The following is a 27,333-nucleotide window of genomic DNA, read 5'->3' on the forward strand; positions in this document are numbered from 1 at the left end:
GCAAAGGAGAATCTGGCTAGTAGAGGGACTTGCCCCCTGAGCCGGCCTGGCCTCTCTCCATGTCTCCTCCCCACAGCAACCTGCCCCGGGACACCTTGTCACCCCTTCCCCTTCCTTCCCACCCCCAGCCATCACCACGCCTTGCTTTGGCCCTTAGCTGCGCCAGGCATTTAGCTGTCCTCCCCAGGACGCGCGAGGGTCTGTCCACTTCACACCCCGAATGCCAAGCAAAGCACTGGGCTCGGGTACACCGCTTGCCTGCTACCTGGCTCCATTCACACGCTCAGGATGGGAGGGAGGCTTTAACTCAGTCTTGCCCCAAGTCCTGCCCAGGATGTGCCCAAACACTCCAACGCCCTGGCTGTTCAGTGGCCTGCCAGGAGACAGCGCAGTCTGCTGGACTGGCACACTCTCACCCCAACGCTATCACCCAATGTCCCCTCTTCATGCAGTGTGTTTCTGTCGGGGATGGGAGGTTGCCTGGGGGGGGGGGGGGGGGCTCTCTGCAGGGAAGGACCTTTGAGATGCAGCAGGGGCCGCCCCTGCAGAGCCATTTCCCGGGGTCCGGGGACTGGGGGCACGGAGCAGGGGCACAGAGGGGCGAGCCCAAGCTGACGTCGTGGGAGCAGCGGATCTCTCTATTCCAGGATGAGGTGGGGGCGCAGGACGAGCCCTCCCCCGCCTCCACCCCAGGCTACCGGGAGAGAGCTGGAGTCTCGCGGCCTCGGAGGCCGGGAAGCCAGCCCCGGCGGGGACCCGGGCGGGGCGGAGCCAGCGGAGGCCCCACCCCCGGCGTCACCGGCCCCCAGGGGGGCGTCGCCCCCACCCCGCGCTCCAGGTAGCGGCGGCCTCAGCTGCCGGCGGTGGCTGGCTGAGCTCCCCAGCGGCCCGCGGGCCGGGGCGGGGGCGGGCCGGGGGCGTTCCCGCGGGCCGCCACCCGTGATGTCACAATCGCGGCGGGCCGCGGCGCTCCGGGGTCGGCGGTGGGCGGCGGGCCGCGAGCCGGCGATCGAAGCGGGCAGCTCGCGCCTGAGTCATGGACTTCCCCTGGCCCCTCCTCTACCACTCCCACTCCCTCGCCGGGCCCCCCCGCCGGGGCTAGCGTCTGCCGCGGCTCCGAGGGGGTGGGGCTGCTGGGAATGGCTGTGCCCCCTTCGGCCCCTCAGCCGCGCGCGTCCTTTCACCTGAGGAGGCACACGCCTTGCCCGCAGTGCTCATGGGGCATGGAGGAGAAGGCGGCGGCCAGCGCCAGCTGCCGGGAGCCTCCGGGCCCCCCGAGGGCCGCCGCCGTCGCGTACTTCGGCATTTCCGTGGACCCGGACGACATCCTTCCCGGGGCCCTGCGCCTCATCCAGGAGCTGCGGCCGCATTGGAAACCCGAGCAAGTTCGGACTAAGGTAGCGGAGTGGGCGCGGGGCCGAGGATGGGGTCCTGCTAGGGCTGCCAGGGGGATGCGGGGACCCAGTCCTCGCATCCTTCCGGGTGTCAGTCCCAGGGGTGCGCGGCTGCTGCGCAAGAAAGGTTTGGAACGTGGTTTGTGTACGGATTGATTTCGTCGCTACCAAAACTAGGCTCACACCTCCCTTGGCCCTGCACACGCCCCCCTTCTCCCGGGGCTCTTAGGCACGCCTGGTGGCCACCTGCCCACTGTCGGCATGCTGCGTGTGCGGGCCGCACCCCCTGTCGCTGCGTGCTGGTGCCCCTCGCTGACCAGAAGCGCGTACGCAGCCAGCTCTGAAACCTGAGGAGGCGGGAACTTTTAAGAGACCCCCCCCACCCGCCCCGACCCAGCCATACATGCATACATTGCTGCCCCTTCTCCACCCCATGGTGGGAGCAAATCCTCCAGGCTCTGAGCTGCCCCTGTGGGTCCCAGGAGCCACCCTGTGGAATTCCAGCTAGCACTCAGCTCCTCACCATCGCTGCAGGCTCGGGCTCAGCACCCCCACACAGGCCATCTTCCCCAGCCCCAGCTGGACACAGGTCCCAGGACACACCTGTGGGCAGAGCCACTCACTGAGCCTTAGGCTAACTCCCCAGCTGACTACCTCCAGCCCCGCTGTGGGCTGCCTGTGGAGGAAGGTGCCGAGTGGGGCGCTTGTAGCTTGTGCTGGAATGGTAGCGGCTCCATGCAGACAGGCATTCTGGGGTGGGGTGGGGGCAAAGTTGTGGGGAGGTTCTTAACCAAGTGTGGAGGCTGACAGAACCCGCCCTGGGGATGGAGTAGCGTTTTCAAAATAAAAGGCCCAGTTTGGTATAGGACTGTCAAGGCATCAAGCAGGCCTGAGGTTAATTCCAGCACTGATCTAACGTGCTATCTGCCAGTCCCTCCCCTCTCCTGCCTCAGTTTCCCTACGTAGAATTGGTTCAGATGACCTCTAGGGCCCTCCCAGCTCTGTCACATTGTGCCCCGTAAATTCCATGGTTCCTTTCTCCTTATCACCCTGCTGCCCAGAGAACCTTGCTCGCAGCCCAGTTGTCTCCTGTCTTTTCCGGTAAGGACCTCTGGCCACTAAAGTCCTGGGATGGGTGCCAACCTCAGTACCCTCCTTGTACCTCCACCACTGGATGGGGCAAGGGGTAGAGCAGAGCACACTGCCCGGCACGAGGTGAGAGGCAGCTGGTCAGGACATAGTGTTCTGGGCAACTCCCAGCCCTCCCCTGCCACATTCTGGTCCATGATGTTTCTTTCCGTACTGGGATGGAGGGTAAGGAGCAGCAGGAGGCGTCTACCTCCCAAGTAGTGTGGAAATTTCTCCACTGCCAAATCCCATTCACTAGAGGCAGACCCAGGAGTGTGTGGGAGCTAAACCCAAGCTACCATTTTTTTCTTGAACTCTATAGAGACTGGAGACTCCCAAGGTTGGGGACAGAGAGGAGCATGAGTGACTGGGCTAAAGCACTGGGGGCTTGGGGTGGTTGTGCTCGGCATTCAAATGAGCACCTCCTGCTGGAGCTACAGAGCCCAGGAGAGAGACCAGAGAGATCCTGCCCCACCCACCCACCCACGCACTGTCCTCTCCCCATGCTAGCGCTTCACGGATGGCATCACCAACAAGCTGGTGGCCTGCTATGTGGAGGAGGACATGCAGGACTGCGTGCTGGTCCGGGTGTATGGGGAGCGGACGGAGCTGCTGGTGGACCGGGAGAATGAGGTCAGAAACTTCCAGCTGCTGCGAGCACACAGCTGTGCCCCCAAACTCTACTGCACCTTCCAGAATGGGCTGTGCTATGAGTACATGCAGGGTGTGGCCCTGGAGCCTGAGCACATCCGTGAGCCCCGGCTTTTCAGGTGAGGAGGGTGCCAGGGCCTCTGTCTCTACTATTCTTCAGGACTTGGGCTTGGAAATCCTTGGCATGTGGGGTCCATGGTGGAGAGTTGTAAGATCTGTGAGTTCCCTGAAATTGCATGAAAAATGCATGTTTATATGCATTGCTCTGCAGAGAGGGGCTATCGCTTTCGGTAGATTTTAAGGGTGAGTTCTGGGGGAGGAAAGGAAGAATTGTGATGAACATGGGAGCAGAGGACCTGGTTCCCTAAGTGCGGCAGAGATCTGCTTCCTGGCATCATGCCTCAAACCTCTGCCCACTCCAAGTCTGACCTGGAAACATCTCAGAGCCTTAGAAATGAAATCTGAGCCAGATCCCCAGGGCACTCAGGGTTTTCTACCTCTGTCTCTGTTTGTCAAGGAAAATGGGCCCTATCCAGGGTAAGCATGGTTTTACCAGCCCAGGGAGATGCTATCTCTTCTGCCAGTCTGAGCTCCTTCCTGGCTCCTTGACGAAGTGGGAACCCAGGTTTGGGGAACTGTCAAGGCCTCCTTTCAAAGGCTCACAAGAACCTGTGGCTCCTGGGGAGCCCCTCCCAGTAAATGCTTGGATGTGTAGGGCCCAGGAACTGGACTTTTCCTTCAAGCCCTGGGAATGCTGTGGAGCCTGGAAAGGGGGAGGACCAAAGAAGGACCCCTAGCATCTCCCTCTCCTCTGTGCCAGAACAAGGATGGCAAGCAGTGTCCTCCTTCCTCCCTCCAATGTCATGACCCACATGGAGGGCACTCAGACTTGAGTGAGGCCCAAGGCAGGCTGAGGTTTACTCCTGACACTGGGACAGTGGCACGGGGATCTGCCTAGGAGCCTTGGCATCTGCCCAGGCTAATCCAAGGGGAAGGAGGGCTTGCATACTGAGGGGAAACAAGCCCACCTGGGGGTAGAGCAAGAAGCTTCTTTGCTTCCTCACCTGCCACCCACTTAACCCCAAATGCACCTGGCTGTGTTTGTGCATGCCTTCTGCAGGGACTTAGAAGAAGAGGATCTGAGAGCTCTTCCACCCCCATGCTCATAAGCGGCTGGTCAGGCGGGATATTTGAGTTGTGTATTGTAGCAGTGTGTGTGTGTGTGTGTGTGTGTGTCTTGAGGGTGTGAGAGGCATACAGACCTATGCAGGGATGTTTGCAGGCTCCAGCTGAACAGTTCCAAAAGGACCCAGACTGGAGATGTGAAGTCAGAGCAGGGTGCAAAGGGACCCTGTCCTGACTTCTGCCACTGCACTCCCCCCAGCTCTCCCTCAATCTGGTGCATATAAGCTCAGATATTGTCAGGTCGTCACCACTCCCAGGATCCCTCCACCTCTGTGTATCCGATGCTGTCACTCATCCTGTCACGCAAACAATTACCATTGTCAAGAAGATTGAAGGTGGATTTAGGTTCCATAAGAAGAAGAACGTGACATCTGGGGGAGAGCCCGAAATTGGGATAGGTGTAGGAGGTAGGCCCTTCCTTGATGATTTTCCCAGGATAGACCATCATCCCTCTGGGTGAAGGTGAATGTCTGTGGGGAAGGCCTCCAGGAGCCACCCTCTACATGTTCCCTTGAACCCCACCCCCAACCTCAGCCTGCTGAGGCTTTGCAGCGTGAAAATGCTGAGTGTTGAGGTTACTTTCATTGCTATTCCAGACAACAGCCCTATTGATATTCAAGAAAACGCTCTGTTCATGCTCTGTTCCGAATCTTCCTTTGGGAAGGGAAGGCCTGAGTCTCAGGTCTGTTTCCCTGCCTTGCCCAAACCCTGGTGGGTTCCCTTCTGCCCCAGGGCCTCTGGCCTCTGAAAGAAAGCACAGCCTTCCTCTCTCACCCAGGAGGTTGCTGCCACGCCCCTTGTCTCCTCCACCCTTTAGGAGGTGGGAGCCTTGGGGGCTTCCAGAGGAACCCCCAAACTGCTCTGTTATCCCAGTAGGGTATGGCCTGCCTCTTTCCAGGGCCTGGCAAGAGAAAGGATATCCCTTGAACAGCTTGGTAACAAGGTTTCAAACAGCTAATGCCTTTGTTGTCTTTCCCAGTGATTGTTATTCAAGCAACAGGCAGAGGCTGTATGTTGGAAGGAAGCTGAATGTTGGAGTCTTAGCAGACGGTTGGGGGGTGGGACAGCAGAAGGGAAGACTGGAAGAGGACTGGGAGGGCCCAGCTGGGACACAGGGCCTCGGGCGATGGGGTCTTTATCAAGGCCCTCCTTCTCTGACCGGTCAGTCTTCCATTCACCCCCACCTTCTCCCAGCAACCTTTCCTACCACCCAATCCTCTCCTGAGACCTTGGATAATGTCCACAGAAGAACTTGAAAATAGAACGCTGGCTTGTTTTGCGTCCTTGGCACCCAGCCGCCAGCATCAACTCCCTATAGCAGAGGAAGGGGCTACCCTGGGCCAGCCTGTTTCCCTCCCCACCTTGGCCAGGCTGATAAGAGGCGGGCATTTCTTCCCTGCCTGGCATCACCACCCCCTGATCTCTTGGTGCAAAGTGACCTATGTTCACGTCCCCTGAGAGGATGGGTCAGAGTCCGGGGAGAGGAGGGCCAGCCCCGCCCCCATCCCCAGGTGCCCCTCTGTTCTCAGGAGTTGCTATGGGTACACTGGGGTAGGACAAGGCCACTGACCTGTGACCAACAGCCCCACTGCTCTGCCCTTCTGCTCCCTGAGGCAGCCCCAGTCTGGCACTGGAAAGGGAGCAGCCAGGCTAAGGTCTTAATTCATTTTCCTCTCTTCTGCTGATATCTTCCTTCTGCAGGACCTGTGCTCCTAAGGGACTTGCAATCATCCCATCCTTGGCCCTCTGGCAAGTGCCCTGGTGGGCCTGGAGGGTCCCTATCTGGCCAGGAGGAAATGAGTGGGGAAGGCAATGTCCCAGCACTGATGCTCTACTCTTCCTGTTCCCTGCTGTAGGTTAATCGCCTTAGAAATGGCAAAGATTCATACTATCCACGCCAACGGCAGCCTGCCCAAGCCCATCCTCTGGCACAAGATGCACAATTATTTCACGCTTGTGAAGAACGAGATCAACCCCAGGTACAAAGATCTGGGAGGGTCCAAGGCTGCCTTAATATGATCTCCCTTCCCCATCCTTTTGGCTCCAGCCCACCCTGCTAGGAGGTTTAAGGGCTCAGGTCTCGGGGAGGAGGCTGGGGAGTTTCTCCTGCAGTCCCTTCAGTCCTAGTCGGTAAGCCTCTGTCTCCAAGCAGAGTTGGGCCTGCTGACTAAGGAGCTTAGATGGGCAGTTTTATACCCATGTGCTCATTTCTCCTTCACTCTTTGATTGTGGCAGGGACCAGGGTTGGGGACATTTCCCCATTTTACTTAGAGGATGCCGAAGCTCAGAGACTGAGCTTGGCCCAGTGTTATGGGGCTTGTAAGAGGCAGGGCTTCTGTTTCCCAGCCCAGGGCTCTTTCCACCTGCCCCACCTTCTGAACCATGAGCAGGGCAGGGCCCTCAGAATGAGGTGGGACTGAGTTTAGCATCAGTCAGAAGAACTCAACTCATCAGCTGACAAGCCCTTGGGGACATCGAGGTTCCTGCTACTTCCCAAGACCCTTCTTGTCCCCATGTGCCTTTGGGAACCCTGCCCCCACCTTGCTCTGACTGACAGCTTGCTGCTTCCCTCACTGCTCTTCCCAGGAAAGGAGATAGACCACCCATCCTGACATTGCCTTTCCCTGATAAGACAGGGTTCCCTGAGTTTTCCCTTAAGCACTCTGACCAGCAACCTGAGAGTCCTCCAAGCCTTTAGACGCGTGACTCCCCAACACACCCTGAGTGCCAAGGAAAGGATGGAGGCCTGGAGGAAAGCGTGGTGTCTTGCCTTCCTTCCTCCAAAAAAAGGCAACAGTGAGTCTCATTCCTTCACGCTCCCTGCTGGGTTTGGCTATCACCCGTGTTCCAAATGTTCATGGGAGTAGGGTGCAGAAGAGGTTTGAGGTGAAGGATGTGTCTTCCCTCTTCCAAGATGACAAGATAATAATTAACTCTATCCCCATTTTGAGTATGTCTCTGTCACACACATACATGACTTTATCTGCATCATCCCATGCCATGCTTATCAAGCACTGTTTTGGGACTATTTGTCCAAGGTGGCCCAGGCCTGCCCTCTCTTTGACCATGTTCAGACCTTGTATGTCAAATATTCTCTTTGGGACAAGGACCTCCTTTTCCCTCAGGGTTAGAACAGTTTGTAGAGAACAGGTCCTTCCAACCCTTCAGCCCACAGCTGTTATTTGACAGGTGGAAAACCGAGGCCCAGGGAGGGGATGGAACCTGCCCAAGGTCGCTGATCAGTGGCAGCTTAGCAACTAGAGCCAGGCTTCTGGTGCTCAGACATAATCCTTGATACTGCAGCTTCCTTTGACTGTGCTGTCACTGTGTGACCTTGGGGGTAACCTTACTGGGAGGGAGTAATCCCTGGAGAAGAGCTGGCCCAATCTCTTTGCTCTTGTCACACCTTTGAACCTTGGACAAACCAAGTTGCTTAACTTCTTTGAGCCTCTTTAGGGGATGATCCATGCCCTAAGCTGCCTGACTGCCCAAAAGCAGAACAATGATGAGCAATCATTTAGACGAGATAAGCACCTGGAGCTCCAGGCATTGCCTAATAACCCTGAATTATTCAATCCTTCATTTCACAGACATTGATTGACTGGGATTTAAAACAATTTAAAAATGAATGTGACACTGGCCCTGCCCTCAAAGAGCTTAAGAGCCATCTAGGTACACAGGACATGCCCATGCACAGCTGCAAAATAAGGCAGGGTGTGTATAATGTATGCTGGGGGTGGAAGAACCAGGGAAAGTTGTCTTGGCAGAGGTGGCATGGCAGAAATAAGCAGGGAGGCTACTCCAACTGGAGGAGATGGCTGGAGCAGGGTTTGCTCCTGAGTGACGAGTAGATGAGGTTGGCTGGAGCAGATCTTTGGGAGGACTTGGGAAGGGTTTGGGGGCGGGGGTGGACTACAGAGTTGGAGCTAGGTGGTAAGGGGCCTTAAATGGCAGGCTAAGTAGCCAATATTTAATTTAGCAAGTAGCGGGAAGTCATGAAGATGTTTGAGTCAGAGATTCAGGTCAGTAACCTGACCAGGACTGGGCTTTAGGAAGAAAGTCCTCTAGCATCATAAGGGACAGATTGGTGGGGGAGGGTGGATTTGAGGTAGGAAGACCAGTTGGGAGTGATGTGATTAAGTGAACAAGATCTAGGACTAGGATTCCCAAACTTTGAGCATAAGATTCCCCTGAAGTGCCCAACTTTGGAGATCAATTGAGAGGTCTTGCATTTGCCCCCTAGGAAATGGCTTTTTTTTTTTTTTTTTTTTGAGATGGATTCTCACTCTGTTGCCCAGGCTGGAGTCCAGTGGCATGATCTCAGCTCACCGCAACCTCTGCTTCCCAGGTTCAAGTGATTCTTCTGCCTCAGCCTCCTCCCAAGTAGCTGGGATTACTGGTGCCCACCACCACGCCCGGCTAATTTTTGTATTTTTAGTAGGGACGGGGTTTTGTCATGTTGGCCAGGCTTGGTCTTGAACTCCTGGCCTCAAGTGATCTGCCTGCCACAGCCTCTTAAAGTGCTGGGATTACAGGTGTAAGCCACTGCGCCCGGCCAGGAAGCTACATTTTGATAGGCACCCCAGGTGATTCTGAGGCAAGTGATTGAGGAACATTGCCCTACGGCAACTTGAGGTGGCGGATGGAGAGCAGGATGTGTCGGACACCTGTGGAAATAGATTTAGTAGCCTTGGTGTTGGATCCATGCCCTAAGCTGCCTAAGCCCTAAGCTGACATGGATGTGTCCAGAGTGGCTGGGAGAACGTGGGGCGGATAACTGGGTTGGGCCATCACAAGGAGATACTGGTGGGTGGGTTGGTGGGAGGGCAAAGTGTGAAACCAGTAAGCTCAAACGCTTAGAAAGAGCCCTGTGGGGAGAAAGTACTCTTGCCTGTCCAGATCTTGACAGCAGAGTAGAAACTGGCCAGGCAGCAGTCCCAATATCAGGAGGAACCCCAAGGCTTCCCTGCAGAGACCTCCAGCCCCTTCCTTCCCCTCCTGCTGGCCCTGGGGCAGAGGAGCAGAAGGAGCAGTTTTTCCTGGGCAGTGTTTCTGGGATGCGGTGGTGGTTACTCTTCTGCCGATCCCACAGCCTTGAAAGAGCCCCGTGGTGGCGGGACTGAAGGTAGCAAAGCTGGCGATGTTTCAAGTGCTCAGGGGAGGGAAGCAGAGCAGGGAGGGAGGCCCCGGGGAGATAGAAGGCTGGGATTGTTCCCACAGTAACCATCTGCGTGGCCTTGGGGTGGGCAGGGTGGGGTTCAGACTGAAGTCAGGGACAGAGCAGCAGGCATCTTGGATGTCAGAGCCATGTTTTTCAGGCCGGGACCTGAGCAAACCAAAGGAACCCTCCTAATTCTTCCCTTTTGATGGTCTCAGTCCAAGAAAAAAAAAAAGGAATCTTAAAAGGTAGCTTCTTAAGGAGAGCCAGGACTGAAACACATCTTACGCAGACCTGTCGGCACAGATAAACTCCAGGAAGCATGGGGGAGGCCTCCCCCATATCACCTCTCCCAGCAGACTCCCTGGACTCAGAGAGGCCTTTGCAGAACCTCTGAGGGGCACCCAGGCCTTCAGAGAGAGTGCACAGCCCTCACAATTAGGAGACTCCATTCGATTTGGATCCTTGGACGGGCCGAGGACTGCTTTCCTTAAATGAAGAAGTAAAGGATCCAGCAGTGCAAGAGGTATCTGGAGGCTTGGAGGGAGGCTCTTTCCTTCCTTGAGCCTCAGTTTCCCAATGGGGCTGGACTAGATAACCTCAGATCTTCTTGAGCTTTGACCTTCTCAAAGCCTGGAAGGGACCCTGTCCTCTCTTCCTTCTCCAGAGGGGGCAGAGGAGTGCCTCAGTCACTGAATACTCTTTCTCGTGTTCTGGCCCCTGGGCTGGGTGAGGGAGTGATCGGTCTGTCCTGTGGGAAGGTGAGAGAGGGCCGGTCTCGTCCTCATCCTTCTCTATGTGCTCTTGCTACCCTGGACAGAGAAACACAAACAGGTGACACAGGAATGGAGATAAAAGCCCAGCCTCCTCCCCTCTGCCCATTGGTGGTTCTAGGTTTTTTAAGGACTGTGATAAGCGTTTGGCCTTTTCAGTGTACACAGACCTGTGTGCCTCCTGGGGACCAAAGTTCAGAGCACACAAGCACAGTGGACCCTCATCAGACTTCCACATGGCCTCTGATAACTTGATTGATTGGCTGATTTCTTCATTCCTCAACATGTGTTTCTTTCAGCAGAAATGGCTGCTGAGTGCTTGGGATGGGGGTGGGGCAGCAGGAGAGGTTGACCCATGCATCTTTGTTCATGCCCCCAGGTTGCACTTGCATGATATGGCAGGGGTCTGGGACAAGGGAACACTTACTCATAACTCAAGGTAGAAGGGATGAGTCAATGGGGAGCCACAAAGCAAGCATGCTCTCCATTGAAGGCTTTAATGTTCCTTTGACAGTGTAGGAGTGAGCTAAAGAAGTTCTTAGTTTGCTTTCTCATGTGAGCCGATAGTCTGTTTGTGAGATGAGAGGTTAGACCAGACCGTCTCTCTGATCCTTTCTACCTGTGACATGGTCAGCTGCTGGGGTGAGAGGGGGGTGCATACCAGGACATACCTCTGCCTCCTCAAGAGAGCTCCATTGCTCCAGCTCCCTGCCAGGGCACTACTCTTCCTCCTGGGGAGGATCTTTGTGGGAGTCAGCTCGACTTAGGGAGCTGTACCGCCTCCTGGGGAGTTTTCCCAGCATCCTAAGATCAGGTCTGTTTTGCATCTCTCCCCACTGCTCCTGTTGCCCTTGTTCTTAGTCTGGAATCCCCAGGTCTGGACACTCGTTCTCACCTGCCTTGTCCTTTCCCTGTGTCTCCTTCCTTACCCTCCTGTTCCTTTCACAAAGTAGCAGGGATGCCCTCAGTCAGTGACTTTTATGCTCTGCCTCATGCTTTGACGCCCATGTCTTTATCAGCTTCCTAGCATAACCAGAGGAGTCAGAAGGACAGGACGCCTCGGTGCCATTTTACAGATGATAAAAGTGAGGGTCTAAGAGATTGGCCATTTTTCCAAGGCCCCCTGCAGTAAGACTGAGGGAGTGATGAGGCTCATATTCAGGGCTCTTGAGGCCAAGCACCTGTCTATCAGCCCTCCTTTCACTGGCTACCTTTTTTGCCACTGCCCAGCCTTTCTGCAGATGTCCCTAAGGTAGAGGTGTTGGAACGGGAGCTGGCCTGGCTGAAGGAGCATCTGTCCCAGCTGGAGTCCCCTGTGGTGTTTTGTCACAATGACCTGCTCTGCAAGAATATCATCTATGACAGCATCAAAGGTACGGCTTCTCTGGCCCCGGGGCAGCAGCAGGGTTTTGGTTGGTTGGTTAGCTGGCTTCATGGAGCTGTTCTTCTGGCTGGCACTTGGACAAGCAAAAGTTAGACCTGGATTTAGGTCTTAAGTTAATTTGTAGGAGGGAAGGGGGAAAGGAAATAAAAAATTCCCACTTTGAAAAGTCTGTGCCAAGGGCCAGTCTCAGTGGCTCATGCCTATAATCCCAGCAGTTTGGGAGGCCAAGGCATGTGGATTGCTTAAGCCCAGGAATTCAAGACCAGCCCAGGCAATGTGGTGAGACCCTGTCTCTACAAAAAAAATACACAAAACTTTTCCTGGTATGGTGGTACATGCCTATAGTCCTAGCTCCTCGGGAGGCTGAGGCAGGTGAATCACTTGAGCCTGGGATGTGGAGGCTGCAGTGAGCCATGATGGAGCCACTACACTCCAGCCTGGGCAACAGAGCAAGACCCTATTAAAAAAAAAAAAAAAAAAGTCTGGCCAGGCGCGGTGGCTCACGCCTGTAATCCCAGCACTTTGGGAGGCTAAGGCGGGTGGATCATGAGGTCAGGAGTTCAAGACCAGCCTGGCCAACATGGCGAAACCCCATCTCTACTAAAAATACAAAAATTAGCTGGGCATGGTGGTGTGTACCTGTAATCCTAGCTACTCAGGAGGCTGAGGCAGGAGAATCGCTTGAACCAGGGAGGCAGAGGTTGCAGTGAGCCGAGATCATGCCACTGTACTCCAGCCTGGGCGACAGAGCGAGACTCTGTCTCAAAAAAAAAAGACAAAAACAAACAAACAAAAATCTGTGCCAAGAAAGAGAGAGAACGAACACCTCCTGGTGTTGCTGATGAGGGCATCACCCCAGGGCGTATTAATACTTAGCTTTATTCCTGATCCTTAGCCATGCTGAGGACAGCTGTCTTTAGATGAGGAGAGCCTGAAGATCCAGCTGTGTGAGAGGGACACTGGGAGCTGGGAAGGGCAGATGGATAGATGGAAGGATGGATGGATGGATGGATGAATGGAAGTAGCTTGGAAGACTGCTGCAGCGATGGGGTTGGGCAGTGTTGCTGCAGAGGACGGCATCACTCAGTGGGTGCATCCCAGAGGTCTGTGGAAGCTTGACCAGGCTCTGTTGCCAGATCTCCTGGGCCAGCTCTCATCGACTCTCCTCTACTTCATAGGTCACGTGCGGTTCATTGACTATGAATATGCTGGCTACAACTACCAAGCTTTTGACATTGGCAACCATTTCAATGAGTTTGCAGGTGAGAGGGGCATTTCTACAGTCATGTGCTTTGTAGCGGTGTTTCAGTCAATGACTGACCGCATGTAGATGGTGGTCCTATGAGATTACTGTATATTTACGGTAATAGGTACCATATTTTTACTGTACCTTTTCTATGTTTAGACATGTTTAGATACGTAAATACTTAGCATTGTGTTACAGTTACCCACAGTATTCAGTACAGTAACATGCTGTACAGGTTTGTAGCCCAGGAGCAACAGGGTATACCATGCAGCCTAGGTGTGTAGTAGGCTATCCCATCTAGGTTTGTGTAAGTACACTGTGATCACACAAAATCACCCGATGGTGCATTTCTCAGAAGGTATCCCTGTCATTAGGCAATACAGGACTATATTTGACCAACGTTCAAAGCACCCTCTTTAGGATGGGGACCAGGGCCAGGGTATGGGGAGGGCCAGAGGTGGTTCTGTACTTAGAGGGTAGAGGCTAGATAGCTCTTGTCCTCCAAAATATCACAGCTTAAGGGGTTAAGGCACAGCCTGCTTTTAGAGAGTTCCAAGTCTCATTGGAGGAAACAGGACTCACATACACAGAGCAGACCTCTCCTAGCCCATATGGCACTTTGGTAACTCAGCTTGGTACATGAATTAGAAAAAGACCCCTTCCTCCAGGCAGACCCAGCTTAGACGATTGCTGCAGCTTGGCTAGCACAGCACAGGATGACTTCAGCCTCCACTCCTTTGTCCAAGCTCCTTTATACCCAGTACAACTGGCGCAATTGTACATGAGGGCCTTACATGTAGATAAGGAGCAGAACAAGCTACAAGTAGCTGTTTGCCTGGTGGCCTGATGAGAGTCATCTAAGTAGGATCTAAATATGTGCTATGTAATTTGACTCCCTAAGTTCAGTTTCTGGCTTTGCTGCTTACTGGCTGTGTGACCCTTGGGCAGTTTATTTACCTTCTCTGTGCCCCTATAAAATGGAGATGATGATAGTACCTACCTCATAGTGTTGATATGAGACACACACACACATATGTATGACACATACTAAGCATTGTATTGGTGTTTGCTGCTGTGATTAGACTGCGAAGCTTTCTGGGAGTGGGGATGGAAGAGGCAGGATAGGGGGGTGATTCCTAGGGGTAGGCAGGTGTTCTATAAAGGCATAGTATGCACAATGGAACCATTTGTGTAGAGGAAGCAGGGCAGGTTTTTCCAGCTTGAGGGCTTAATTAGATGGAACTGAGGAGGCAACTCACATGGATGGAGCTGGACACTGGGGCTGGAGAGCTGTCCCCAGACTAGCACGGTAAAGTGTTCACATGATGGGGCCAGGCCCTGTGGCTCAGGATAGAGAGGCATGCCCAGGCCAACTGGACAGCCATTCTCCAGCCCCATCAGGCCAATTGTGTTCCTTCTGGAACCCCAGGTGATCAATCTGTCGAGCAACGATTGTACCTGAGAGTACACCTAGGAACCCCCAGGGTGATGGAGCCTCTGCTGGGCAGAGCAGCTGAGCCTCGGGGTGTGGCATGGAGCAGAGGCTGGCACTGGCAGGGCCCTGGGTCTGGGAATGCTTGGCTGCCAGGCCCCCTGGCCTTTCCACAAGGGATAATTCTTAAGCATTTTAAGTCCTCCTTGCCCACAGCACAGAGCAAAATCCAACTGGAATTTCTCCAAAGGGGTAGATTGCAGCTTGCTCTCAAGTTGAGAATGGAGGAGGAAGAACCTAGCCTGGGGGAAGGAAGAGAGCTAGGGAGATCCAGACCTAGGGAGAGGGGCCTCATGGGTGCGCAGGAGTGAGGAAGACACAGTTCTGGGCATTGGGAGATGAGAGTTCCAGCCCTGACTCTGCCTCTAACCACCATATGACCTTGGGTGCATTTCTTCTCCTCTCTGGGCCTCCGTTTGTACATCTGTTCCAGGAGATTCTTTTCTAGCCACGCTCCTGGAGCCTCAGGAGACTGTGTATGTTTCTCCAGGGATATAAAGGAAGCTTGAGAAGGACAAGAAGAAGAGGAAGGAGGGAACCCTAGAGAAGGTGGCCCAGTCCTGGTCCTCCTGTCTTAAACCACTTCTTTCTGTACCAGCTCTGAAGCTGTGGTTTATTCTACCATGCCCAGGATGAGGCTGGTGGTACTGGGCTGGCAGCTGGAGGGCTATGGTGGGGCTGGAAGAAACCAGAGCCATCTGATCCATGGGTTCCCAGCCTGGCTACACATCAGAGCCATCCGGGGAACTGGACTGGGGTGGGGGTGCTCTCCAGGTGATGTTTTTAAGTAGCCAGCTTAACACCAGGAAGCCATGTTTGATATCCCTACATGAAGTCCGGCTCCCTCATTTGATAAATGAAGAAATTTCGGTCAGTGATAGAAAAGAGTTCCCTTAAGGCTAACAAGGTTGGCATAAGACCTAGGGCTAGTAATGCTTATCCAGTGCTTTTAACTGAGGGCCTCCTGTGCACCATCATTTTTGTGCAGGGGTTGGGAGAGACAGTGGTGCTGTCTTGAGGGGTTCCTGTCACTCCCAGGACAGTGTCTTGCCCCTTAACCAGTCTACCTCTCTCTCTGCTTTCCTCAATCCCACAGAAGCAGTGCTCCTAGCTGGGATGGGGTAGACCCCACACTAGCTGAGTTTAGTAATCAAAGAAGCTGCCTTCTCAGGCCGCCTCCTTGGGCACAGCCCCAAAGATCAAAGGAGATGGGAGTTTGAGGGGAGATGGGAACACCTACTGAGCTTGAGGAGACCCTTGGTGGGCCCATCTCTGAGCAACTTTGTCTGGCCTGCCTCCCCATCAGGCGTGAATGAGGTGGATTACTGCCTGTACCCGGCGCGGGAGACCCAGCTGCAGTGGCTGCACTACTACCTGCAGGCACAAAAGGGGATGGCCGTGACCCCCAGGGAGGTGCAAAGGCTCTACGTGCAAGTCAACAAGTTTGCCCTGGTGAGTGCCTTATGACTAGGGCTGGGGCAGGAAAGGCGGAGTTAGCAGGAGGGACTGGTGACCCACCTAGCCTCCTACCCAGAGCCCAGGGTCAGGTGAGAGCCTGGGGACACCCATCCCCGGCTCCTGACCCCACCCTAGAGGTGAAGCCTGGGAAGAGCCATCTTAGGCAGCTCTTAATACTTGATGCCCTGTTCCCTGCTCCCCAAGCCCCACCAAGTCTAGGCTCTCTCCTTTCTAGAGAAATACTTCCAAGAAATATCCTAGCTTCCTGTGTTAGCAATTCCCTTGTTTGAATAAGTAGCTCTTTCTACTGCCTAACCTCAGCCCTTCATGCTGCAGTTAAATTCATCCATATATATGTATATATACTCTTTTTTTTTTTTTTGAGGCAGAGTCTCACTCTTGTTGCCCAGGCTGGAGTGCAATGGCGCTATCTCGGCTCACTGCAACCTCCGCCTCTCAGGTTCAAGCCATTTTCCTGCCCTCAGCCTCCCAAGTAGCTGGGATTACAGACATGTACCACCACACCCAACTAGTTTTTTTGTATTTTTAGTAGAGACGTGGTTTCACAATGTTGGCCAGGCTCGTCTTGAACTCCTGACCTCAGGTGATTCGCCCGCCTCTGCCTCCCAAAGTGTTGGGATTATAGGAGTGAACTACTATGCCCGGCATATATATATATATATACTTTTTTTGAGACAGGGTCCCGCTCTGTCATCCAGGCTGGAGCACAGTGACACAATCATAGCTCACTGCAGCCTGAAACTCCCAGGCTCAAGCGATCCTCCCACCTCAGCCTCCTGAGTAGCTAGGATTACAGATGTGTGCCACCATGCCCGGCTAATTTCTTTAAACTTTTTGTAGAGATCAGGTATTGCTATGTTGCCCAGGCTGGTCTCTAACTCCTGGCCTCAAATGATCCTCCCACCTCAGCCTCCTGAGTAGCTAAGGTTATAGGCGTGAGCTACCATGCCTGGCTATATGTGTGTGTGTATATACATATATATATTTTTAACCTTTAGAGAAGATACAGAATATCAAGCTCTAATACTTCCGTGTAACTACCTCCACTGACTCAGAACTCTAAGTAAGCTTTTTCCAACAGGCTCTTCCCACTCAAATGACTGTGCTGTCAGTTCTCAATTTTGAATGCCCCTTATCCAAGATACCTGGTTCATGCCAGGTCTCCACCGGTGTGTGCCCAGGGATTGCTAATGTCAGCTTGCATAAGTAAGAAGACAAGTCAGCTGCCCTGAATTTCACAGTACAGAAGAGAGCTAAATACAATCTTTACTTTTCTGTAATTTCGGATTCCCTATTCTGTTTTCCTCACTGGCACAAAACTGAGTCTACATTAGGTTCTTCCTCCTCAGTCTTAAGCACAAGCCTTCCTCTTGCTAAGTTTTTTAGTGATCATTCACATGTGCTAGCTTATCTATGCCCCTTTTAAGGAATGGAAAGGAAATAAAGTGGAGGGAGGTACTTTGTAGCCAACCCCTGAGTGAGGAGGATTCTGGGATGGGATGGGAATGGGATGGGAGAGCCACAAGGGTTGGGGGACTCACATGGGAAAGTGATGGCATCACTAGTGTTTGTTCAGGGGTAGACGGGAACCGCAGCTCCCTGGCTTTATTTTATTTTATTTTTTTACTTTTATTTTAGATTCAGAGGTACACGTGCAGGTTTGTTATATAGGTAACCTGCCTGTCACCGGGGTTGGTGTACAGATTGTTTCATCACCCAGGTAATAAGCACAGTGTGTGACAGGTAGTTTTTTGATCCTCACCCTCCTCCCATCCAATCCCTGGCTTCTTGAGCCTGAGGTGACATGGGCCTGGTGGGTACCTCTAGCCACAAGGAGAGCACGGTTTGAGGCTTAGCAAATGCCTAGACTTGGGGGATTCTTGTTTCCATATCTAGGTTCATTTTCCAACCCAACCAGCCTCCCAGGAGAGAGGAAAAGGAGTGGAGGAGGTTAGTGTAGGGATCTTCCAGCAGACACGTGGCCAGGGCACTGCTGCCCATCACTCTTCCTTCCCTGCACCTTCCTGAGAGGCACCAGCTCCCCACTGGCCATTAAGCCTAACCTCTGGCTTAGGGGTTCATCTTGGCCTGGATCCTACCTTGGCCTTGAAGACTCCAAGAGATTTCCCTGGATAGGGAAGAGGCCAGAGGTGGAGTGTGGGTCCTGCTTAGGTTGTGGGAACCCCCCAAAATTCCTCACTGCTGACTACCTGCCTTAGGGTTGGTAAACATTAGGGCCTCGGTAGAACTAGCTCTGCCCACCTTTCTCTAGCAGGAGTGGAGGCGCCAAATGCTGTGCAGTGACTTGGCCTCCAGAATTTCCCCAGCATGTGCTAGGGAGACCCCGCCACATCTCTTCCAGGGTCCTAGCTGTGTGTCTTCCACAATGACTGCATCCCTCCAGTGCTGTAGAGTCGGAAACAGGCATGGGGAGATTGCCAGGCTGACCCTCTCTGGTCTGTTTCCAGGCGTCTCACTTCTTCTGGGCTCTCTGGGCCCTCATCCAGAACCAGTACTCCACCATCGACTTTGATTTCCTCAGGTAAGTGTGGGGGTGATGGTGGGACGTGGAGAAAAGGGAGAGCCTTGGTTGAGCCCAGGGTATGGGCAAAGGACAGCCCAGGCAGAATGCCCAGAGTCCGCTCCCTTGCTCTGCTGACTCGCCCCCGTTCCAGCTCATCTCCAGCGGGGCCACTATCCCCAGGGGATGCCAGGAAAGTACCACTCTGAAAAGAGAAGTGTCACATCCTCCCTGTTCCTCGTAGGAGGTGTGCTAGTCCCCACCAAATCCTACCGCCTACTCCACTCCCCACCCTGCTTCCAGCACACCTATCCACGGAGCCTGGTGGTGGATGGAATCGTTGAAAATCAGTCTAAACGACTGTAGGTCTTACCCTCATTTTACAGCAGAGAGGACAGAGGTCCAGAGAGCAGAAGTGACTTGCTGAAGCCATGCAGTGGTTAAGGGTTTACCATGCTGCCTTCTGGTTGGGCGTCAGACCCAGCTACTCCTTCAGTAGCTAGCCGCTGCTTGCATATTGATGATTCAGGGAGTCCCCGTCCTGTGAGGCTCCTATGTCCCTAAGGCCAGGAATCATTTCTCCCTCCATTCTGGTCCAGGGCCTTGCCCTTCTCCTCCTCACCCACCTTCAGCTGAAAGGGAATCACTACCCTGGTTTCAAAGTGTTCACAACTATTAGAGAAATGCAAATGAAAAGCATGGTGAGGCCGGGCGCGGTGGCTCATGCCTGTAATCCCAGCAGTTTAGGAGCCTGGGGCGGGTGGATCACGAGGTCAGAAGATCAAGACCATCCTGGCTAACATGGTGAAACCCCATCTCTACTAAAAATACAAAAAATTAGCCGGGCGTGGTGGCGGGCGCCTGTAGTCCCAGCTACTTGGGAGGCTGAGGCAGGAAAATGGCGTGAACCTGGGAGGAGGAGCTTGCAGTGAGCCAAGAGACCGCCACTGCACTCCAGCCTGGGCGACAGAGAGAGACTCCGTCTCAAAATAAAATAAAATGATAAAAAAAATAAAATTTAATTTAAAAAAAAAGCAAAGCATGGTGAGATGTTGCTTCACACCCATTAGGATGGCTGCTGTTAAAAAACAGAAAATAATAATTGTTGGTAAGGATGTGCAGGAATTGGAACCTTTCTGCATCATTGGTGGGAATGTAAAATGGTGAGCTACTATGGAAAACAGTAGGGTGGTTCCTCAAAAAATAAAAATGTAACTACCGTATGATCCAACAATCTCATTTCTTGGTGGGTAGCCAAAATAATTGAAAGCAAACTCTCAAAGAAATATTTATATACCTATGTTCACGGCAACATTATTCTTGGCATAGTAGCCAAGAGATGGAAGCAACCCAGATGTCTGTCAACAGATGAATGAATGAATAAAATATGGTCTATACATACAATAGAATATTAGCCTTAAAAACGAAGGAAATCTTGTCACTTGCTACAACATGGATGAATCTTGAGGACATTATGCTAAATAAGCCAGTCACAAAAAGACAAATATGGTTCTATAAGAGATAACTAAAGTAGTCAAATCCATAGAAACCAAGTAGAATTGTTGCCAGGGGGTGGAGAGAGGGAGCAATGGGGAGTATTGCTTAATAGGTCTAGTTTCGGTTGTCCAAAAGGAAAAGGTTGTAGATATTCATTTGCACAGCAATGTGAATATACTTAACAATATAGAACTGTAAAAACAAAACTCCAAACAAGCATGTTTGTGGAAGGGTTTCTCTAGTCTGATCTAAGAAGAAAAAAAATGTAGTTGAAGTTAAAAAAGAAATAGGCTGGGCACGGTGGCTCATGCCTGTAATCCCAGTACCTTGGGAGGCCATGGCAGGCGGATTGCTTGAGCTCAGGAGTTCAAGATTAGCCTGGGCAACATGGCGAAACCCTGTCTCTACAAAAAATACAAATATTAGCCAGGTATGGTGGCGTGCACCTATAATCCCAGCTATTCTGGAGGCTGAGTGGGAGGATCATCAGAGCCCGGGAGGCAGAGGTTGCAGTGAGCCAAGATCATGCCATCCAGACCCTGTCTCAAAATAAATAAATATTAAAAATTTTAAAAAGAAGCAAAATAAATAATAATACTAATCAGTCTGGGTTGGGGTTGATCTGCTCAGACTTAGATAGGCCTAGAGCCACTGAAAAACTTTTCTCATGATGTCAGCACCCCCAGCAGGGCCCACCTGGCTTTCTTCCTCACACCCAGCTTCCTTCTGTCTTCCCCACAGGTACGCAGTGATCCGATTCAACCAGTACTTCAAGGTGAAGCCTCAAGCGTCAGCCTTGGAGATGCCAAAGTGACCAGCCACCCCATCCCTCCCCTACCCATCTGTCTGGCCAGACCTGTTCTCCAGAGCTCAATTCTGCACTCTGGGATCCACACCCTTGGACAAGGTGGGAGAGGGGACACATGGGTGTCCAGGGAGAAGGCTCTGTCCCTGCCGCCAGACCCCAGTGGTTGCCACTGAAGACCTCATTCTCCTGTCTGGAGGGGCTGATAGGACCCCCTTCCGGGGGTCCCCTTCACCCCACCAGGCTTGGGAGGAAGTGCCTGCAGCCAGGTCCTGAACCATAACCACCCCTGGGAAACACATCATTCCCAGCCTCAGGCCCTGCTGGAATTGGGGCTGCCTTATATGTGTGTTTACCCCTTCCTGGCCTGGGGAAGGAGGCGGGGAGGGCTTCTTTCTACCTCCAGTGCCCTGAGCCTCCAGTCCGTCTCCCCCTGCACGCCCCATGTGGGAGGTGCTGAGCTCCAAACCAGCATCACACCAACTCTGACACATGGATGTACCTATCTTGGTGATGGGTGGGGGCCAAGAATTGAGCATGACATCTTCCCTAGCAGCCACCTCCTCTGAGATCCCTCACCTTCTCCAAACCAGATCCAGTCAAACCTCAGCCCGAGGAAACATGCTCCCCAACGTGCTCTCCTGTGCTTCTGTTTTGTCCCCCTGCTGGGGGGACAGGAGAGGGAGTGGTGAGGCCCTGGGCCTCCAGAGCCTGGCTCTGCTTTGTGCTGTGGCTTAGCCGGAGGGGACGTGGCCAAGGGTGAGGTGGCCAAAACCAGAACCAGCAGTCTCCTGCCTTGTTCCCTCCCTGGCCCTCAGGCCCTCCTTCCAGGGATGTCTCTCCAGCTCTACTTTATGTCCTGAAGCTGACCCGAGGTCTTCCTATCTGGAATGACTAGAGGGAGCCAAGAGGATGGGGTGGGGGGCAGGGCCCCCCAGGGCCTATCGTGGGAGAGCCTGGGCAGGATCCCATCAGAAAGGTGCTGACTAAACTGGTTGCCCGGACACTCAACAGCCTCCACCTCCTTTCTGCCCTCACAGCTCCTGGGGCCTTCCTGGCTCTGGCCCAGAAAGTGATTCATTTGTAAATTATCATGGTTTTCTTTCTGCATTAAAATGTTCATTTCCGGACTGCTGTGTCTTGAGTGACAATGGTGAGGAACTGACCCCTGCGTGGGGGCTGAGGAGTGCTGTAACCCCTCCTGATATCCCCCCTCCACCTGGGCTTCATGCTGAAGTCAAGGTAGCCGCCTGCACACATCCTCCTGTGCACCTAGCTCCGAAGGCTCTGGGCAGGGCCCCCTATTTCTCTCACTCAGCTTCTGTGCCTTTGACTCTCTTAGTAGAACCTACCAGTTAAACCCGGTAAAGCACTGCTTAGGGGGAACTAGGCTGTGGATTACAAGGACTTTGGTTGTCCCAGGAGATGAACCAGTGACATTCTAAATAGAAGTGCTCAGGACACCTTCCTCGGTCATGTCTGGCTCCCAGCTGTCAGTGGGGTGAGGAAGGGGCTGCTCTGCCTGAGAACAGGCAGGAGTGATTTCTGGAACCAATCTGTCCCTTTTTCAGAAGGCCAGAAGGAAGAGCAGAAACTCAAAGATGAGAAGGGGGCACCCCTCTTAGCAGCCCAGTCACTCCGGCTATACCTCCCAGGCTGTGCACTGGGCAGCAGCTGCTCCAGGACTGCCCCCCTGCTAGTAAGTGCCCAGTGCCCTTAGGGGCAGCAGAGGCAACAGCAGCAGCAGCCTGCCAGGTGGACTCTGGTTGTTTGGCTTTTGCCTGCAAAAATCACCCTGGTGCCATGGCAACCACTGGAGCTGGCACCTGCAGCTGGAGCTTTCAAGGTCATGGTAATCCAGCATAGCCAGGCCCTCCATGGGCAGCAGCCTCGGGGGGTGCCAGTGGGGGCACACGGGCGAAAGAGGTGCCCAGGCATAGGGATGGTGCCAGGGCTGGGCAGGTAGGGGTCACCTGTGGGGTCAGGTGGTCATAGACACTACCTGTCTGGACTAAAAAGCAGTGTCCCCGCTCCTTGTTCCTCTCCGAGCCACCTCTGGAATTGAGGGCAGAATTAACACTGTGAAGCCAGCTTTGTTTCCAGCCTCCTGGGTCTTGATGCTGTTGCGCTGGAGATAAGTGTTGCAGTGGTGAGTAGGGAATGGCTGGGACAGAGCCCCCCTGGGTATTGTCCTGTGCCCCTAAGGTCCTGGCCACCATCTGTATGGGAAGGAATTAACAGCAGACATCATCCCACTGCCGCCTCTGAGAAAGCATTCTCCTTCCCCCAGTCCTCCAGGGGAGTGAGCCGGTGTGGTGGCAGGGAACACAACCCTGTCCCTCAAAGTCTGGGAGTTCCACCTTGGCTCGTTTCACTGCCACCCCAGGCTAACCAGCACTCCTGTCCTCCTGGCTGAGCACCAGGCCTGGGAGCCTCCCAGTGTGATCCGGGTTCCACCCCCTCGGGCCCCTTCCAGGACTCTTAGCAAAGAGCTCTAGTTAAAGGACACCTGGGCACATTCACCTTCCCAACGGGCTCTGCCCCTCGGTCTCTGCTGGAGACGCACGGAGGGGACGAACTTGTGGCCCAGCTTTCCTGGTAATGACCACAGCACTCTGCTCCTGGCCTCTCCAACCACCTGGCCCCATCCTGCCTCTCATGGGACAGGGGGTGGGGCTCCAGGACCCGATACTGTGTCTCAGCAGAGGGAATAAGGCAGGCAAGACAAGAGGACTTGGGGGAGGGAAGAGGAACTCAGGACCGACAGGTGGGAATGAGCCAGGCTGGGAGAGTCTTGAGACTGGCAGGACCTGGTTTGGACCCACCAGTGGAGTGGAGGAGGCCGGGGGCCGAGAGGGGAGGGCGGAGAGGGGAGGGCGGAGGGCGGAGAGCGGAGGGCCGGAGGGCAGAGGGCTGAGGGGAGTGGGAGGTGCAATGGGCAGCTCTCCATCGTGACCACTAGGGGGCAGGCGCCGCCGCCAGCTCCTCCTCCCACCTCTGCCTGCATCTTTTCCAGACATGGCGTGGGGAGGGCGAAGGAGAGGAGGCTCTGAGAACCCGGGCTGGGGAAAAAACAGCCAGCCCGCGTTCAGGATGCTCCCCATACCAAATGGCTGGGCCCTTAATTCTTGGGCAGTCTCCATTCCACACCATCCCAACTTTGTGGTCCTAGAATCAACCACACCTACCCTCTCTCACCACTACCCTCTCTCCAATCTAGAAATCCCTCCACCAGTACTCAAGAGCTTGAGGACTTGAGTTGGGAAGTTCACTCTTTTTTGTGGAAAAGGTGTTCTTTATGTCAAGACAGTCTTGAACCTCATCCAGGAGCTCAAGTTCTGCCTTATGAACTTTGTGCAATACTACACTTTGCCCACCTGGCAGCTTTGGAGAAAGCAATCTTGTCCTTTCTGTCCAACTCTGTCTTCTTTTCTAGAGGAAACACGCCTGACCCTTCTGACTATTCCTCTAAGAACAATGTGCACCAGGATCCCTCCTGTGCTCCTCCATGTGGGGTGCCTGCTTCAGGGCCCCTCCATTGTGAGACTTCCCTAGTGAGGGGGTGAGGAAGGGCACGCTACCCCTGGGACTAGGTCTGTGTGGGGTACACTGGACCATCACCTCCCCTGTTGTGAACACAAACCTCTATTAATGCAGCCCAAGTCCAACTCTTCCACAAGAACTACTGCCATTCGGTTTTGCTGTCCCCACTCTATACTGATGGGATTAATTTTTCACCACAAGATATGTCTCTCTAGAGCCTGGTTAATATGCATTTTTGAGGTGCTTCAGTCTGTCATCCGGCCCTTGCAGGCCTATTACTTCTCCTAATGTGATAACTAGGTCTGAAGTGTTCACTCAAAGCATGTGTCATGGATAGAGAGCCCTGAAGCATTATCATTAGAGACCCTGCTTCATTAATTAGCATCGTAGGGGCCTCAGATGGGCTTCAGGGTAAACCTTTGTGGGCACTTTTCTAAGAAAAGGATCCACAGCTTTCATTAGAGTCTCAAAGGGCTCCTTCTCTGAATGATAAGAACCAGGTATAAGGTTTAATCTTGTTGTCAGATGAGGACAATGAGGCCCCAAAGGAGAGACCTGGCTCCCACTCCCCAACCCCAGCCATGTGGCCAGTTCTAGAGAGACCCCGAGCTTCATGACTCCTATTACAGTGCTCTTACTACTGCCTTCTTTCTTAGGATCCGGGTGGCCTCACCTCGTCAAGGTAGGGGCATTCAGCGTGGGCTCTGTGGAGGGCATGTGTCACTCACAGGCTTGGCCTGGGATTCCCTTGCATTAAGCCGATTCCTCTGAGGCCCCAGGCCTGAAGCTCCTGCAGGCTGCCACCAGGGGACAGTGGTGCCCAGGCTGGTGGCATACTTGGGAATTCTGGACTTAGGCCAGCCTCCCTCCTCCACTGCACAAGGGCCAGATTCTGAAATGATCTGTCTTTATTATGTCATCAGAAAACAAAAAAATCCCCCGAGTGTAAACAGGAGAAATGTGCTGGTTAAGTTACTCATCATTATCTTATTATTAACAAAATAAAGCACTATCTATGTTTACAGTCATAAAAAAAGAAACAGCCTGGAGAGAAGTGGGGGCTTTGAGGATGGAGAGAAGACGGGGGCAGACACAGACTCCACATCTGGCCCTGTGGGATTTGGGGTTCCCATACTGATCCAAGGGCTGTTTACATCTTCAGAGTTAGGTGACAATGGGATTTGATTTCCTTAGGGAACAAACTTTGTGAAACTGATCAGAGGCTGAGATCCAGTCCCTAGTATAGAGTGGGGGAGGGGAGGGCAGGCAGGTGAGGGGCAGGGCTGGGTGGGAGAGGCTGAAGCCCAGGAGTCTTCTCAACCTCTTCCAAGAATGGGGAGCCCCCCACCCTGTGCTCATGAGGGAGGAATAAAGACCAGCTGCCATGGACAGCCCCTCTCCAGGGCCTCTGATGCTGGCAGGAAGGGGAGCACCATCAATCCTCCTGTCCCAACTCCCTCATGGGATCAGGTTGGGACCAGGGGCGGGGGCACCAGGACAAAGCCCCTTGGAGGCCGAGGCACATTCCCATGCTGATCAGAGCTAAAAATGGCTCCGTGGGAACCGACTGGCAGAGCCAGGGAGGGAGTGAAGGGGAGGGCAGGAGGAGGTCAGGAAGGCTGATGAGCCCAGGGCAGACCAGGGGCCTACACAGACCCAGAGAATCCAGAGGGCACAGGGGGCAAAGGACAGACACCAAGAAAGAGAGAAATAGAGGGCCTTGCAGAGAGACGAGGACAGAGAGAGACAGAAATGCACACAAGGACACACAGAACCTGAGACACCCAGACTGACAAAGAGGTAGCAATTTGGGGACAAAGAGAAGCGCAGAAAGAGGCCCCCAGAGAAGCAGGAGTGGCATCGAGAGACACACCCACAGGAACTCAGCAACAGTGCCTGGCACGTAGTGGGCACTCAATAAATATCTTGTGCAGTGAATGAACAGATGAAACACACACACGTGCACACGCACACATACAGCAGCCAGAGGCACAACAGGCTTGGCAGAGATGAAAACAGCAAGGGACAGCCAGACCCTTTTGCACAAAGTGCAAAGCGATCCTGGTGATAGACGAGCAGTCTGGGGGAGTGTGGGAGGGGTGTTGGTCCCACAGTGGCTGGTCCAGCCAGGACAAGAATGGAAACAAAGCATGTGACCCCAGGGAGACAGGTCGGTAGATGCCATACCCCAGGTGGATAGACCTGCAGGAGAGGAGAGTCATACAGTGTCCCCTGGCCATGAGCCCTAAAGGCTGAGGTGCTCAGCCAGCTCAGCCCATGGCCATACTGCAGTTCCTGCCCACCCAGGCCAACAGCTCCTCAGGAAGGGAGGGCGCCTCTCCCCTCATGAATGTATCTGCAAGTGCACAGCTTTGCCCATCTCTGGGGCACGAACAAGTCCAAGTACCAACATAGTCTTAGGTTGGCTGGCTGTGCCCATCGAGTTGGGACAAGGTCTTCCCCAGAGGAGAAGGGGCCGGGCCCACCCAGCCGGGATCAGTCTGTGAGCACCACCAACTCCCCATCGCTCTTCTCTTCGCCCTCCGAGTCCTCGTCCTCGCTGTACCGGTACATCTCGCCATCAGCCACCGAGTGCCTGTCATCTGTGCCCTCACCCTCCTCTCTGAGGCTGCAGGTGTTGACGATCACAGGCATGTTGGGGTCCAGGCTACGAGGGACATAGTGCTCCACCAGTGGCTGTGCCAGTGGCATGCCTGCTGCCCGAGGGTACAGGACATCCGAGGAGCTCATCTGCACCTGGCCAGCCTGCGGGCTGTGGGGCAGAGAAGGGGAACGGTGATGGATGCACACTTGATTCAACCCCAAACCCATCTCCCCTCCAGGCCTCCTCAGAGCGTGCACTCCCACTCCACACACTCTTGGCTGTGACTTATATACCCTGCCCCCAGCCTGCTTTCTGATGGCCAAATTCACTGGCACCTACAACCCTGCAGATGACCTGCAGACCTAGGGCCATAGATGTGTTCAACAGATAATATTCTTGGAGGATCATGTGTGCATCCAGTTTTTAGAACTTGTATATTTTATGTTTTGTTTACTTATATTTAGAGACAGGG

The 27,333-nt window shown here is 53.7% G+C and overlaps 2 protein-coding genes and 1 long non-coding RNA gene across 12 annotated transcripts in view; 1 reads left to right on the forward strand and 2 right to left on the reverse strand.

Moving 5' to 3' along the window:
- Window positions 1-942: 942 nt before the first annotated feature.
- ETNK2 (ethanolamine kinase 2) lies at window positions 943-21,843 on the forward strand. 6 transcript variants are annotated; one of them, XM_016936625.4, is made up of 8 exons: window positions 944-1,397; window positions 3,033-3,292; window positions 6,215-6,337; window positions 11,520-11,662; window positions 12,852-12,935; window positions 15,718-15,863; window positions 18,253-18,432; window positions 20,650-21,843. In XM_016936625.4, the coding sequence occupies exons 1-7, from the start codon at window positions 1,140-1,142 to the stop codon at window positions 18,421-18,423; spliced, it is 1,185 nt and encodes a 394-aa protein (XP_016792114.1). In that variant the 5' UTR covers window positions 944-1,139; the 3' UTR covers window positions 18,424-18,432; window positions 20,650-21,843. The 6 variants fall into 6 exon arrangements, with proteins under 6 accessions (XP_063649177.1, XP_016792114.1, XP_003308752.3 ...); XM_003308704.6 differs by having other exon boundaries at window positions 947-1,397; window positions 18,359-18,432; XM_016936644.3 differs by lacking the exon at window positions 6,215-6,337 and having other exon boundaries at window positions 947-1,397; window positions 18,359-18,432.
- Window positions 9,651-11,521, reverse strand: LOC104004603 (uncharacterized). Its single transcript, XR_677594.5, has 2 exons — window positions 10,961-11,521; window positions 9,651-10,328 (listed from the first exon to the last, which is right to left on the reverse strand). It is a non-coding gene; the product is annotated as an uncharacterized LOC104004603 (long non-coding RNA).
- Window positions 21,844-25,223: 3,380 nt separating the features above from the next.
- SOX13 (SRY-box transcription factor 13) overlaps window positions 25,224-27,333 on the reverse strand; it is a 55,492-nt gene continuing 53,382 nt past the window's right edge. For all 5 annotated transcript variants that reach the window (XM_016936606.4, XM_016936576.4, XM_016936570.4 and 2 more), the window contains one exon: window positions 25,224-27,029. Coding sequence is in view for 4 of the 5 variants with exons in the window: in XM_016936576.4 (XP_016792065.1) it covers window positions 26,753-27,029 (277 nt within the window). In the remaining variant the exon portion in view is untranslated. The remainder of the gene's footprint in view (window positions 27,030-27,333) is intronic.

This window comes from Pan troglodytes, chromosome 1, assembly GCF_028858775.2.
Source record: "Pan troglodytes isolate AG18354 chromosome 1, NHGRI_mPanTro3-v2.0_pri, whole genome shotgun sequence".
In the NCBI taxonomy this organism is placed as follows: Eukaryota; Metazoa; Chordata; class Mammalia; order Primates; family Hominidae; genus Pan; species Pan troglodytes.